Source organism: Crocodylus siamensis, chromosome 5 (assembly GCF_052110815.1).
Source record: "Crocodylus siamensis isolate JL-2025a chromosome 5, ASM5211081v1, whole genome shotgun sequence".
NCBI classification, from domain to species: domain Eukaryota; kingdom Metazoa; phylum Chordata; order Crocodylia; family Crocodylidae; genus Crocodylus; species Crocodylus siamensis.
In genome coordinates, this window is record NC_143399.1 from 182645870 (window position 1) to 182659859 (window position 13990).

At 47.9% G+C, this 13990-nt stretch overlaps 1 protein-coding gene across 1 annotated transcript in view; it reads left to right on the plus strand.

The window, feature by feature from the left end:
• Positions 1-996: 996 nt before the first annotated feature.
• The window catches only part of MYO3A (myosin IIIA), a 232799-nt gene continuing 219805 nt past the window's right edge, over positions 997-13990 (plus strand). The window contains exon 1 of the mRNA XM_090047375.1: positions 997-1123. Within this exon, the coding sequence (XP_089903501.1) occupies positions 1079-1123 (45 nt within the window). The 5' untranslated portion in view covers positions 997-1078. The remainder of the gene's footprint in view (positions 1124-13990) is intronic.

Genomic DNA, 13990 nt, shown 5'->3' on the forward strand with positions numbered 1-13990 from the left:
ACAGTTCCCTGTAATGGTTAATTACTCCCAATGTTTAATATTTTTTACTTTATTGCTGTTGTGAGCATAGGCGATGTTTGGGGGCCCAGATTTCTGCAATGGTGGGGCACAGAGTACTCAACAGCCATGGGAACAGTGGCTGCATAGAACTGAGTGCCAGCCCCTTCCCCCCCTCCAACTATCAACACTTATATTGTTAGCATTACTCACAGTCTGTCCTGTGGCAAACTGGGCTTATAGGGAATCTGTTGCTATAGGCAGGCCCAGAAGTGGCTCTGATGAACCAGCTCAATGGGCATAGACATTTGCAGGGACTGGTTCTGCCTGTTCCTCAGCTGTTTAGGCCTGTGTGCACTGTGGGAACAGTCTCTACATGCCTTTTAACAAGGAGCCCTGCAGTGACTACTGATAAGGTCTTCTGCTTGCAGACATGAAAATAAAAAAAAATCTGTGCTTTACTTTAAATTGGACATGCTCCTGCACTGAGCCCAGCATATGTCCAGAAGACACAGGACATTACTTCAACCTGACTCTGAAGCTTCTGTATAGATTGGGCACATTAGTGGGGCTTTTTGGCACTTTTATCTAATAGCTGAATCGACTTCAGATACAAGTGCTAAAAAGCCCCACAAAATCATCCAATCTGTATAGACACGGCAGAGCCAGGTTGAAGTAATGCACTGCTTCTTTCAGTAAAGTATAGTTTGGAGGGGAAAGGGGAAAGTCTTGCATTTGCAAGCAGCTGGTACTAAACTCATAAACTAGTAGAGCCACTACTACTCATAAACTCAGAATCATGTGTTGGACAGGTCCAAAGCACCGCAATATTTCCTGTTAACATCACAGACAATGAGAGTTTCCTGTGCTTCAGGGAGAGGAAATGCAACATCTATTTAAACTGGTTTAGCCTCACAAGAAGAATAAGATAATTTAGCAGTAGGGGCAGAGTAGAATAGAGTGTTTCTTTATATATATTTTTTATATTTATGCAATTCAGAAAAGACCATGGGATTCAACAAGGGCCTTTACTAAACCATAAAGTAGAAGGAAAATCTCAAGGAATGAACAGATTGCAGAGATGGACCTGGAGCTGAGAAGATTTCCTTTCCCTTCACATCAGAAGGTATGCACCGCCCTCCCCACTCCAAGTATAATCCTGGTTGTGCCACTGTTTGCTGCGCTCTGTAATTGGATAAAATTAAAGATAAATCCAAGTCAAATGGCCCTTTTTGGAATATCCCTCGAGATTAGCAAAGGACTCAGATGTAGGAAACTGTTTATGGGAATTCTTTATGTTTGCATCTATGTAATTCAGGAAAGTACCTGTAGGCTGGATAATCCGGAAGACAGGTCACTTACTATAGAAAGACTGTTACAGTGTTGGAGACACAGTGAATTTATTGTTGAATTAAGGTGTAATTCACAATTTGATGTGAAGGAGATACAACTCACCTGACTCTCTCTAATTTGTCTTGAGGGAAAAAGAAATATTTGATATTTTTAAGGCAAATGAAATGCGAATAATGTGATGTTAGAAAGTATAATGTGTGTAAAGTCAGGCAAAGTAACTGCTGTCCTTGATGTCAGAGGAAGCAGAAGCCAGACTTCTGTCTGTAGGCATTTAAGAGGGACAAAACAAAGAAGAATGAGGTATTTGAGATGAGTCAGAGTATTTTGCATACAGTGCAAAGTGACGGACTTGAAAATATCTGGGAAGCAATGTGGGGACTGAAGTACTTCCAAGCCCAAATATGCAAAAAATCATGAATGAGTGGCCCCATAAAATTACACTATTTTTAAGAGATTGCTTTTAAATGAGTTCCTGATTCTTTTTTGTTGTTGCTATCTTATTCCTGAGCCTTTATGTTCGAACCTGGGTCATGTTCAAATTTTTCTATACAGCCATGAGGGCTAGAACATATTTTATTTTAAACAAAAACTGAGTTTCTCTTTTCATCTTATGAAACCAGGAGCCAGGTCTTTAAGAACATCTCCAGATGTCAGGAGACTCGTGATGAAATCACTGCGGTTTGTCCAGCAGTAGGTATGCTGACATAACATGGCTCCAGTGGCAGAAATTTCTCTTAAAGGGAAATTGCTGTGGCGTAAGCACCAGAAATCTCTCTTCTACTAACCACTGCAGACTCAAGAGTTGTATTTGGGAAGAATGAGATTCATCAGGGTATCTGGGGACAGGCTGTTTGCATGAATTCTATGAACAGAATATTCTAGTATACACATGGAGCCCTGTCCACAGATAAAACGTCAGATTTCCCATCATGAAATCCTGAGGTTGGGCTTCCAACAAGATGTCAGTTGCAGTATAGAGCATGGAACCAGTGTCTCCCAGTTTCCAGACTGGAACCTGGAAGAAAAAGTATTTTTGTAGTTGAAAATGTTTGCATTATGCCTGCAAAAGCATTTCAGAAGAACTTGGGAAAGAACTTGGTTTACATTTGAAACCCTGATCTTCCAGGCTGCAGCATCAAACCATTAATATCAAGTTATGTTTCATTAGCTAACACGGTGATGTTTATATAAAAAGCATATTTACATTAATAAAGCTAATGGTGACATTTTTTTCTTGTATTTTCTTAACCTACCTAAATCTTGAATGACCATGAAAAAATCTAGCTGCAGGGAAATGCAGTTTTCATCTTATTTTTCTTTTGTAATTTAATTCAACAATAATTCTTTAGCATTTTAGTGAACTCCTGCACAATAAATATGTTTTTACTTCTGCATTGCAACCAATTTTGCTTGCTCAGGTTCTTAAGTGTTAATCCTTAATTCTCAGTGTTTGGGGAATCTTAACTTTTTTGTATCTGTGTGGACTGAAAAGAAGAATATGGAGGGAGGGAGGGCTGCTTGGTGCCTCAGCTATGTTCCAGGTTCCCTTCACCTTTTTTCATAAGTCATGTGCCCTAGCTCCCTAGCCATTTTCGTTGCCTTTCACTGGACTCTCTCCAGACATGCACAAGGGTGTCCCTTCCTGGCAACCCACTGCAGCACCACTTCAGGGCCTGCTGCCCACCCACAGCACAGCTGGGACCCCAGTCTCTGCTGTGCTGGGTGGACAGCAGTGACATGGCTCCTTGCCCCAGCGGTGCCGGGACGGCATGCCCATCATCAGTGGGGAGCTCTCTCTCCACAACCTCCCTGTGCTGTTTATGCTCAGCACAACATGTCTGGTCTGTGTGTTGCAGTTAAAAGTGGGTTTTTAAACCTAGTAGAGTTAAGGATTGACACAACACCTCATTTGATTAATAGCAGAAAGGTTTTAATAACAATGCCACAAACAAGCTATAACCCTAAATAACAGGGTGGGTTGGGGGGGGAAGAGACAACAATTCAATACACAACAAATGAGCTGTCACCAAAGTCTGAGTATTTGTTCAGCTGTGAGAGTGTTTTCTCACAGATGCAGGCAAGGAAACAGTTTCCTTATGGCTTTCACTGAGCAGGATCCTTTCTCTTGAAGAGCTGGGTACGATGTTGTAGTGATCTGTCTCTTTCTCCAGGAGCACACACCTTACTTGCAATTCTATTTTGCTCTCATACGGTTTAATTGTATAGCTTCAAAGAATTTTTTTTCTTGATGAGTGGTTAAATAAAGTCAGAACAAAACAGGGCAGAAAGAGGAATTATCACATTACAGCTGTTAGCTGCTTGAATCCTGTTTTTGGATTTGTCCAGGTGTGAAGCTTGTTTTTCTTGCGGTTTCTGACCAGCCTGGAGGTTGTAAGTCAATCAAATGTGATGGGTCTTGATTGGCTAAATGGGATAGTTAGGGGAATTGGTTACAGGACCTGTTTTGGGTATTTGTTTACCAATGGGGTGAATTTGAAATAGCCTGCACAGGTGATGATTTATTTACAAAACTCCAGAAAGATATTGAATAATTGAGGCATTTGAGGAATATGAGGATGTGTTAACAAGGCACATATAGTATGCATGCCCATGCATTCGTTAGGTACAGGGCACCTTTCACATATTCAGTGTACCTCTTACAGGTTCTGTTTTAAAATGTATATTTAGTCTTTTGTTTTCTTTAGTTACTAGTCCAATTGATATGTGTATGTAGTTTCCTTCTTTCTCTGGTTACACTGTCTCAGACAGTCTGTGCCCTTCTCTCTTTCTCTTAGCTTTGTTATACATGTGTGATGAGTGTGCAGGTCTTTGCCAACAATTTTTCTTTAAGGGGAACCATTACTTTTATTTTTAGGCTCATATGTGGTAGAGGGTTGAAGCCTATCTAACTCAGTGCTTAGAGGGTGGCAACCACTAGCAGAGCAGCTATTTTAGTTTTTTTGATAGCGCTGTCACTATCCTCACCCACTCATGCCCCAGCCTTCATTATGACTGTTATCGTTTATGGCATGGGTCTGGTATTGGATGCCACAAGCTACGCCTAATGGGTTGCAACCATTAGCGAAGACTGATCTTCTTTGTGGCAATCTTGTCACCATTACCCAGTTTTTCCCCAGCCACTGTCTTTTGTGAAGGAGGGTTTCTTTCCTAGCTATTAAAACTTTCAGGTGACTACAAACACTTCAGTGATTTGACACAATCTAGTACAGAAAATGAAATCAATTGGGATTGCTTTATTTTGCATGGTCCCAGCCACCACCTTGCGTTCTTGTGCAAGATGCACTGTTATTTCAATTTGGTGACTTCAGTGTATGTCTGGCCGAGCTGTCACAGCTTTCACAGTCATCATGTGTGCCATGCCTCCTTTGCCCAGGCTTTGTGGAAGACCTCCTCCCTGGTCTTGCAGATGTTGTGGAGGACACGTGATAAAAACAAGGTATGGCTGGTTCTCCTCCTCAACTTAAGGCACATATTAAGAGCCTGCCAGCCTGCCTTAAGGCAGCTAAAGGCACACTCCACAGTTGTGGGGGAACCTGCTCAAGTAGTAGCTGAAGTTCTCCTTTCAGCATCTAGATGTCCTGTGTGGGGCTTCATGGGCCGCAGCATAAGGGGGTAAGCTGGGTTATCGATGATATGGGGAAAGGCAACAATGGTGCTAGTGATGAACTTGGACTTCTGGAGCATAGCACTTACTTTCCACCATCTGGGGGAGCGGGGAGTTACAGAAGACTTGGGCCTTGTGGGCACTGCTGGCCCAGCTGCTGAAGTTGTGAGTGAAGCTCTGGTGGTCAACAAAGCCCTGCAGGATGCTGAAGAAGTAACCGTTGCAGTTGATGAATGCCTGGGTGCCTTTGGGTGAGCAGAGGATGGGGGTATATGAGTGCTGTCCATGGCCCCCACACAGTTTGGGAAGCCCATGCAGCAGAAGCCAGCAACCACCTCCTGCGGGTCGATCAGGCAAATGAAGTGGTTGGCCAGGACATTCTGGATCATCAGGTACACCTCCCAGACAGCCTCTCCAGCTGTGGACTTGCCCATGCTGAACTGTTTGGTGACACAGTGGACACTTCTGGGGGTGGCCAGCTTCATGATGGTGATAGCCATCCAGATCTCTGCAATATGGGGAACTACCTGAGCAGTAGTGTCCAAGAAGGTGGCCTGGCACATGTGGAAGCTCTGGACATAGCATTCATCCCAGGTATCCAGGAGAATTTGTTCACACCAGTCACTGCTGCTGGTATGGCCCCAGAACCACTGCTTGATTGTCTGGAGCTGGTGCCAGAGCACTCCAGCATCCATGGCATCCTGGGTGGTCTCATCCTCATTGGCCACTTGGAAATCATTAGCTTAGTTCAGGATGCTTGGCTAACTCAGGGTGCAATCAGTGGCCCCACACAGGACAGCCGGCTGCTGGCTTGAGGGCAGGAAGCTACATGTCATGGCGACCAGCTGCCACATCATGTCCAGGTGAGCACGCATGATGTCCCATACTCTCCTTCAAGTGTTTCATAGTTTCATAGGTTCTAAGGTTGGTAGGGACCTGAGCAGATCATCTAATCCAACCCCCTGCCATGGCAGGAAAGAATACTGGGATCAAACGACCCCAGCAAGATGTTCATCCAGCCTCCTCTTAAACACCCCCAGGGTAGGAGCCTGCACCACTTCGCTTGGAAGCTGGTTCCAGACCCTAGCCTCCCTGACCGTGAAGTAGCGCCTCCTGATATCTAACCTAAATCTACCCTCTGCCAGCTTGTGACCGTTATTCCTGGTCACTCCTGGCGGTGCTCGGGGGAACAGGGACTCCCCCAATGCCTGCTGATCCCCTCTGACTAGTTTATAACAGGCCACAAGATCCCCCCTCAGCCTTCTCTTTTGGAGGCTGAACACGTTCAAGTCCCCTCATAGGGCCTGCCCTGTTGTCCCCTGATCATGCGAGTGGCCCTCCTCTGGACCCTCTCCATCCTGTCCACATCCCTCTTGAAGTGCGGCGCCCAGAACTGGACGCGGTAATCCAACTGCAGCCTGACCAGTGCCGCATAGAGGGGGAGGATCACCTCCTTGGACCTGCTCGAGATGCATCTGTGGATGCATGACAAGGTGCGGTTGGCCTTCCTGACTGCCTCTCCACACTGCCGGCCCATGTTCATCTTGGAGTCAATGATGACCCCAAAATCCTTTTCTGCCTCTGTGCTGACAAGAGGGGAGTTCCCTAACCTGTAGGTATGGTGCCAGTTGTTCCTCCCCAGCTGCATGACTTTGCACTTGTGTGTGTTGAAACCCATCCTATTCTCATCTGCCCACCCTTGTAACCTGTCTAGGTCTGATTGTAGCCTGTTGCATCCTTCCAGTGTGCCCATGTCCCCCCAAACCTTAGTGTCATCAGCAAATTTGAACAGGGTGCTTTTTACCCCCTTGTCTAAATCACTGATGATGTTGAACAGTGCAGGCCCGAGGACCGAGCCCTGCAGAACCCCACTGCCCATGTCCTTCCAGGTTGAGAAGGACCCATCCACCACCACCCTCTGGATGCGGCCCACCAGCCAGTTGGCGACCCATTTGACTGTGTGGGTGTCTACACCACAGCCCCCCAGTTTCTTAATGAGAACGGGGTGAGAGACAGTGTCAAAAGCCTTCCGGAAGTCCAGGAAGACTATATCCGCTGCTACCCCTGCATCTAATGATCTGGTGATCTGATCGTAAAAGGCCACCAGGTTGGTCTGACAGGACCTGCCACTGATGAACCCGTGTTGGTTGCCCCTAAGCATGCAGTCCCCTGCTGGCCCCTCCTGGATGTGTGCCAGCATAATTTTCTCAAACAGCTTGCCTAGGATCGAGGTAAGACTAACCGGCCTATAGTTTCCCGGGTCCTCCTTCCTGCCTTTTTTGAAGATGGGGACCATGTTGGCCCTCTTCCAGTCCTCCGGCACCTCACCAGAGCACCACGAGTGCTCGTACAGCCGTGCCAGCGGGCTTGCAATGACCTCAGCCAGTTCCTTTAGAACTCTAGGGTGGAGATCATCCGGGCTGGCTGACTTGAATACATCCAACCCCTCCAGAAGCTCCCTAACTAAATCCTCGCTAACCCATGGCCCAGGTGTGCCTCCCTCGGGGCCCGAGGGGGGCCCAGCAGGGAGGTGGCTGTTCTAGTCCCTACTTAGGAAGACGGAGGCAAAGAAATCGTTAAACATGTTAGCTTTGCCGTCTGGTGTGACGACCAAATTTCCCAACGTGTCCTACAAGGGCCCCACATTCCCCGGGACCTTCTTTTTACCCCCTATGTATTTAAAAAAGGACTTCTTATTGTCCTTAATCTGGGAAGCTAGTCCCAGTTCCAGCTCTGCCTTGGCCTTCCTAACTACCCCCCTACATCCCTGAGCAACTACAGAATGGTCCTCCCTGGTGATGACCCCTTCTTTCCATTGGATGTAAGCCTCCTTTTTAGCAAGAAGACATTCCCGGATGCTTTTGGTGAGCCACGGAGGCTTGTGTGCTCTCCTGCTCCCTGTGATCCTCGTTGGGATTACCTTCCTTTGGGCTTGGAGGATCGTCTCCTTAAGGAGCGACCACTCTCCTTGGACACCTGGCCCCCTCCCCTCCGGGACCTCAGCGCTTCTCCAACTATCCTCCTTAGCTCGTTGAAGTTTGCCCTTCTAAAGTCTAGGGCCGCTGCCTTACTGCATGCCCTTGCCACCTTGCACTGGATGGTGAATTCAAGCAGGCGGTGATCGCTGTCGCCCAGGTGGTCAAGCACCCGCAGCCCCCTCACCAGGTCATCACCCATGGCCAGCCCCAGGTCCAACAAGGTGTCTCCCCTGGTGGGGCTGTGCACCTCCTGGGTTAGATGGAGGTCCTGCCCTCTGGCCAAGAACCTATGTGAGCGGTCAGACCTGGCTGACTGTTCTTCCCAGCAGATGTCCGGGAAGTTCAGGTCCCCCATGACTACCGCATCCTTAGCCTTCACTACCTCTGTGAGCTGATCCAAGAATTCCTGGTCAAGCTCTTCTCCCTGGTTGGGAGGTCTGTAGTAGACTCCCTCCATTAAGTCTCTTTCCCCTCGACTGCCTTGTTCTCTAACCCAAAGCACTTCAGAGTGCCCCTCCCCTGACTCCTTGCTAATTGACGAGGATGTGTATTCCTCCTTAATATAGAGTGCCACGCCCCCACCTCTCATTCCTGTCCTGTCCCTCCTGTACAGCCTATAGCCCTTGACATTCACCACCCAATCATGCGTTGCGTCCCACCATGTTTCCGTAATCCCCACTATGTCCGGGCTGGTGTCAGCCAGCAGGAGGGTGAGTTCCTCCTGCTTGTTACCCATACTACGAGAGTTTGTGTTGAGGCATTTGAGGCCTCCTGTGGGTGTGTGTACTGACCCCCTAGTCCCAGCGTTACCCTGGCCCTTACCTCTTACCTGTTTATTTGCTTCGCTCGTTGGGCTGGGCTGGGCTGTAGTTGTGGGTGCTGTTTGGTCTGGCAGTCTGATGTTTCCTCTGCCCTCATCTTCCCCTTCCCCTGACTAGCCTAGTTTAAAGCCCGCCGGAGGAGGTCCGCCAACCTAGAAGAGAACACATGCTTACCTTTAGGGGAAAGGTGAAGCCTATCACATCCCAGCATGTCTCTCGTTATGATGTGCTGGTTATGGCTGAGGAAGCCAAAGCCCTCCTCGAAGCACCATTCCTGTAGCCACCAGTTGGTCTCCGCGATGCACGTTTCATGCCGTCTGACTCGTCCACTCACTGGCAGGATAGAAGAGAAAACCACCTGTGCACCCATCTTCTTCAGCATGCCCCCCAGAGCGTGGTAGTCCTCCATCAGGTGATCAGGGCTCCTCCTGGCCGCATCGTTAGTGCTCACATGGACTAGGACCATGGGGTAATAATCGGTGGGCTGGATTACGGTTTGGAGCATCCCTTTCATGTCCTGAATCCTCGCTCCAGGTAGGCAGTAGACCTCGCGTGCCTAGGGGTCCCAGTGACAGATGGGGCCCTCGGTACCCCTCAGGATGGAGTCACCAATAACGATCACGTGATGCTACTTCCTCCTGGCCTTCTTGCCTCCTTCAGCTTGCACAGGACGCGGTGAGTGTGGAGTTGCCTCCTCCCTGGTTTCGTCCTCTCCTTCCTCCTCCTCCAGGGCTGCCAGGGTTTCATACCTGTTCTCCAGCCGGACTGGAGGAACTGGTGCTGCCGTGTTTCAAGCAGCCCTGGCACGGGAGGTGACCGTCTGCCACTTAGCAGTGGAGGGCTCATCTTGAGGGGCATCCTCCTTGGTCATACAACCCTGCAGGGAAAGAAAATAGCTGTCAATTTCTGTCAATTTCCTCCTCTGCCTCCCTGATTCCCCTCAGCCTTATGACATAATTAACAGTCATAATAAAGTAATAAGGTTAAAGATAGCCAATACAAATCTACTTTATTTAACTAAGAAAAAGTATTAGGCTTACACTGTTCAGTTTAGTTGTCTTTCCTGAAGACATCTAATATAACCATCATTGGAATTATCTAAGAAAGAAAGGAAGGATGTACTTGTGATTAAGATATTGTAAGATGATCAATTATTATATTAATCTTAGTATGCACTTAGTAGTCAGTAGTCACAGCCAAGGCCTTGGATCTTGTTTTGATAGGCATTTCACATCCTACCACACACACACGGAACAAGAAGATGGTTCTTGTCCTAAAGACTTCTGAATTCTAGTCCAAATCACTGCCTAGTAGCATCTAGGGGTGGGCAAGAAGGGCAATAGCCTTGGGTGCTGACTAAGAGTGGGCACAAGAATAGCAGCCTCCATTGCTGCCACTATTGCTGACCCAACCATGGCTGTTGCCCTGGCCACTGCCACTGTGCAGGGTGCAAAACTTCCTAGGCATGCCTCTGGCTCTGCCAGCTGACCTTATGTGTGACCTAGGTCAAGTCACAATTCCATAATGTCCTCTTGTTTGTTTGCAAAATGTCCTCTTTCTTGTTTGTTTGTAAAACGGGGAAAATAATATTACTCTTCGTATATGGAGTAACTGAAAAGCAATTATTTAACAGTCATTAAAATACTGCACAGATGACCACTATAGAAAAACCTTTAATATAGACAGGCAGATGCACAAAGAAGTTTTACTGAGACAGCTGAAGATAAATTATTATTTTAAGAGTCAAACATGAATAGTTTACTTATCTTTCTTTACACCCATCCTGTTTGCCTGACTGAACAAAGCTTGAGTTAGGTAAAGGGAATTCCTTTTCTTCTTGTGTTTATTATAAAAAAAAACAGTACTTCCTTCTACCCCTGAGCAATGATCCTTCAAGAAAACTTCTATGTATCTTTTGTGCCATAAAAACTGTTTTTCCTCAAATCACAAATATCATCTGCCATAATAAATTACCAAGCATATGACAGCAGAAGAGTCATTTATTAAATGCATGTAATTATTTGGAGCAAATTCAACACTTGGCTCTGCCAAACATTTTTTTTTTTAGTTGATCAAAAGAACGCTCTGACCCCTTTTGAAGCTCTTAGATGTGTGATCCATGTAATCACATTTGTTGAACTAGTTGGCTCAAGAGATTGTTAATAGGATAGAGCCCTTCACAACCTGGATCTACAGGGATGAAAAGCTGCTCCAATTTAGCAGCTCTTTGGTGTCCCCTGTGAAATGAACTAGTGGCCTCAGTCCAGTTCCCAGTAGAGAAATGTTTGCATTTATTATTTTAGTTTATGGAATGTATTTAATAAGGTATGTACAACACTGAAAGACATTGAGACAACAGAATTAGTAATACAACCAATAGCAAGTAAAGGATTCAATCAAAAAACACGATAAAAATATTTCCCACTCCAAAAATGTCTATTGCTCCCAGAGGGGAAAATGCCCATGTAACAAGCTGAACAAGGTAATCAAAAACTTAAGGATGTGTAAGAAAGGCAGGGGAGGTAAATTAAAGACTTGGGAGCCCTTCACTGAGACTCCCCTTTTATAAACCTTGCAGCACTAAAACTAGTGGCAATTAATGTGAATGTTAAGAAACAACTTCTTATTGACAAAAGTGGTCTTTACACTAAATTAGATCCAAACTTAGTGGGAGTTAGAGGCACCAATGGGACTTATAGATCAAAAAGAATACTCTGGCCATGTACAGATATTCAAAAAACCAGGGGAAGTATTGATTTAAGTTACCTGGTTTTCTGCAAGTGGCTTAGTTTCAATCGGGAGTGAACAGTTGGCCCTTTGGGGGGGCAGGGGGAGGGAGGGGGCACAGGCAGCCTGCACTACTGGAGACTGCTGAGTGTAGCTGAATGTCTGGGCTACCCCTAATTGGCTGTGGGGTATAAGCAAATATACCCCAACCCCCCACCATATCACCATGGACCCTCCCCTGTACCCTGCAAGTGCCCTACCTCATGAATTGCACGTGCTTCTGTGTCTCAGCTCACTTGGACCCTGTCAGGGTGCCCTGCCACCCATGCCCAAGCACACAGATCCAGGAGCTGAAGCATGTCACTGACAAACGAGATCTGCCAGACCAAACAGCACCCACAACTACAGCCCAGCCCAGCCCAACGAGCGAAGCAAATAAACAGGTAAGAGGGAGGAGCCAGGGTAACGCTGGGACTAGGGGGTCAGTACACACACCCACAGGAGGCCTCAAATGCCTCAACACAAACTCTCGTAGTATGGGTAACAAGCAGGAGGAACTCACCCTCCTGCTGGCTGACACCAGCCCGGACATAGTGGGGATTACGGAAACATGGTGGGACGCAACGCATGATTGGGTGGTGAATGTCAAGGACTATAGGCTGTACAGGAGGGACAGGACAGGAAAGAGAGGTGGGGCGTGGCACTCTATATTAAGGAGGAATACACATCCTCGTTCATTAGCAAGGAGTCAGGGGAGGGGCACTCTGAGGTGCTTTGGGTTAGAGAACAAGGCAGTCGAGGGGAAAGAGACTTAACCAGGGAGAAGAGCTTGACCAGGAATTCTTGGGTCAGCTCACAGAGGTAGTGAAGGGTAAGGATGCGGTAGTCATGAGGGACCTGAACTTCCCGGACATCTGCTGGGAAGAACAGTCAGCCAGGTCTGACCGCTCACATAGGTTCTTGGCCAGAGGGCAGGACCTCCATCTAACCCAGGAGGTGCACAGCCTCACCAGGGGAGACACCTTGTTGGACCTGGGGCTGGCCACGGGTGATGACCTGGTGAGGGGGCTGCGGGTGCTTGACCACCTGGGCGACAGTGATCACCGCCTGCTTGAATTCACCATCCAGTGCAAGGTGGCAAGGGCATGCAGTAAGGCAGCAGCCCTAGACTTTAGGAGGGCAAACTTCAACGAGCTAAGGAGGATAGTTGGAGAAGCGCTGAGGTCCCGGAGGGGAGGGTCCAGGTGTCCAAGGAGAGTGGTCGCTCCTTAAGGAGATGATCCTCCAAGCCCAAAGGGAGGTAATCCCAACAAGGATCACAGGGAGCAGGAGAGCACACAAGCCTCCGTGGCTCACCAAAAGCATCCGGGAATGTCTCCTTGCTAAAAAGGAGGCTTACATCCAATGGAAAGAAGGGGTCATCACCAGGGAGGACTATTCTGTAGTTGCTCAGGGATATAGGGGGGTAGTTAGGAAGGCCAAGGCAGAGCTGGAACTGGGACTAGCTTCCCAGATTAAGGACAATAAGAAGTCCTTTTTTAAATACATAGGGGGTAAAAAGAAGGTCCCGGGGAATGTGGGGCCCTTGTAGGACACGTTGGGAAATTTGGTCGTCACACCAGACGGCAAAGCTAACATGTTTAACGATTTCTTTGCCTCCGTCTTCCTAAGTAGGGACCAGAACAGCCACCTCCCTGCTGGGCCCCCCTCGGGCCCCGAGGGAGGCACACCTGGGCCATGGGTTAGCGAGGATTTAGTTAGGGAGCTTCTGGAGGGGTTGGATGTATTCAAGTCAGCCAGCCCGGATGATCTCCACCCTAGAGTTCTAAAGGAACTGGCCGAGGTCATTGCAAGCCCCCTGGCACGGCTGTACGAGCACTCGTGGTGCTCTGGTGAGGTGCCGGAGGACTGGAAGAGGGCCAACATGGTCCCCATCTTCAAAAAAGGCAGGAAGGAGGACCCGGGAAACTATAGGCCGGTTAGTCTTACCTCGATCCTAGGCAAGCTGTTTGAGAAAATTATGCTGGCACACATCCAGGAGGGGCCAGCAGGGGACTGCATGCTTAGGGGCAACCAACACGGGTTCATCAGTGGCAGGTCCTGTCAGACCAACCTGGTGGCCTTTTACGATCAGATCACCAGATCATTAGATGCAGGGGTAGCAGCGGATATAGTCTTCCTGGACTTCCGGAAGGCTTTTGACACTGTCTCTCACCCCGTTCTCATTAAGAAACTGGGGGGCTGTGGTGTAGACACCCACACAGTCAAATGGGTCGCCAACTGGCTGGTGGGCCGCATCCAGAGGGTGGTGGTGGATGGGTCCTTCTCAACCTGGAAGGACGTGGGCAGTGGGGTTCTGCAGGGCTCGGTCCTCGGGCCTGCACTGTTCAACATCTTCATCAGCAATTTGGACGAGGGGGTAAAAAGCACCCTGTTCAAATTTGCGGATGACACTAAGATGTGGGGGGATGTGAGCACACTGGAAGGAT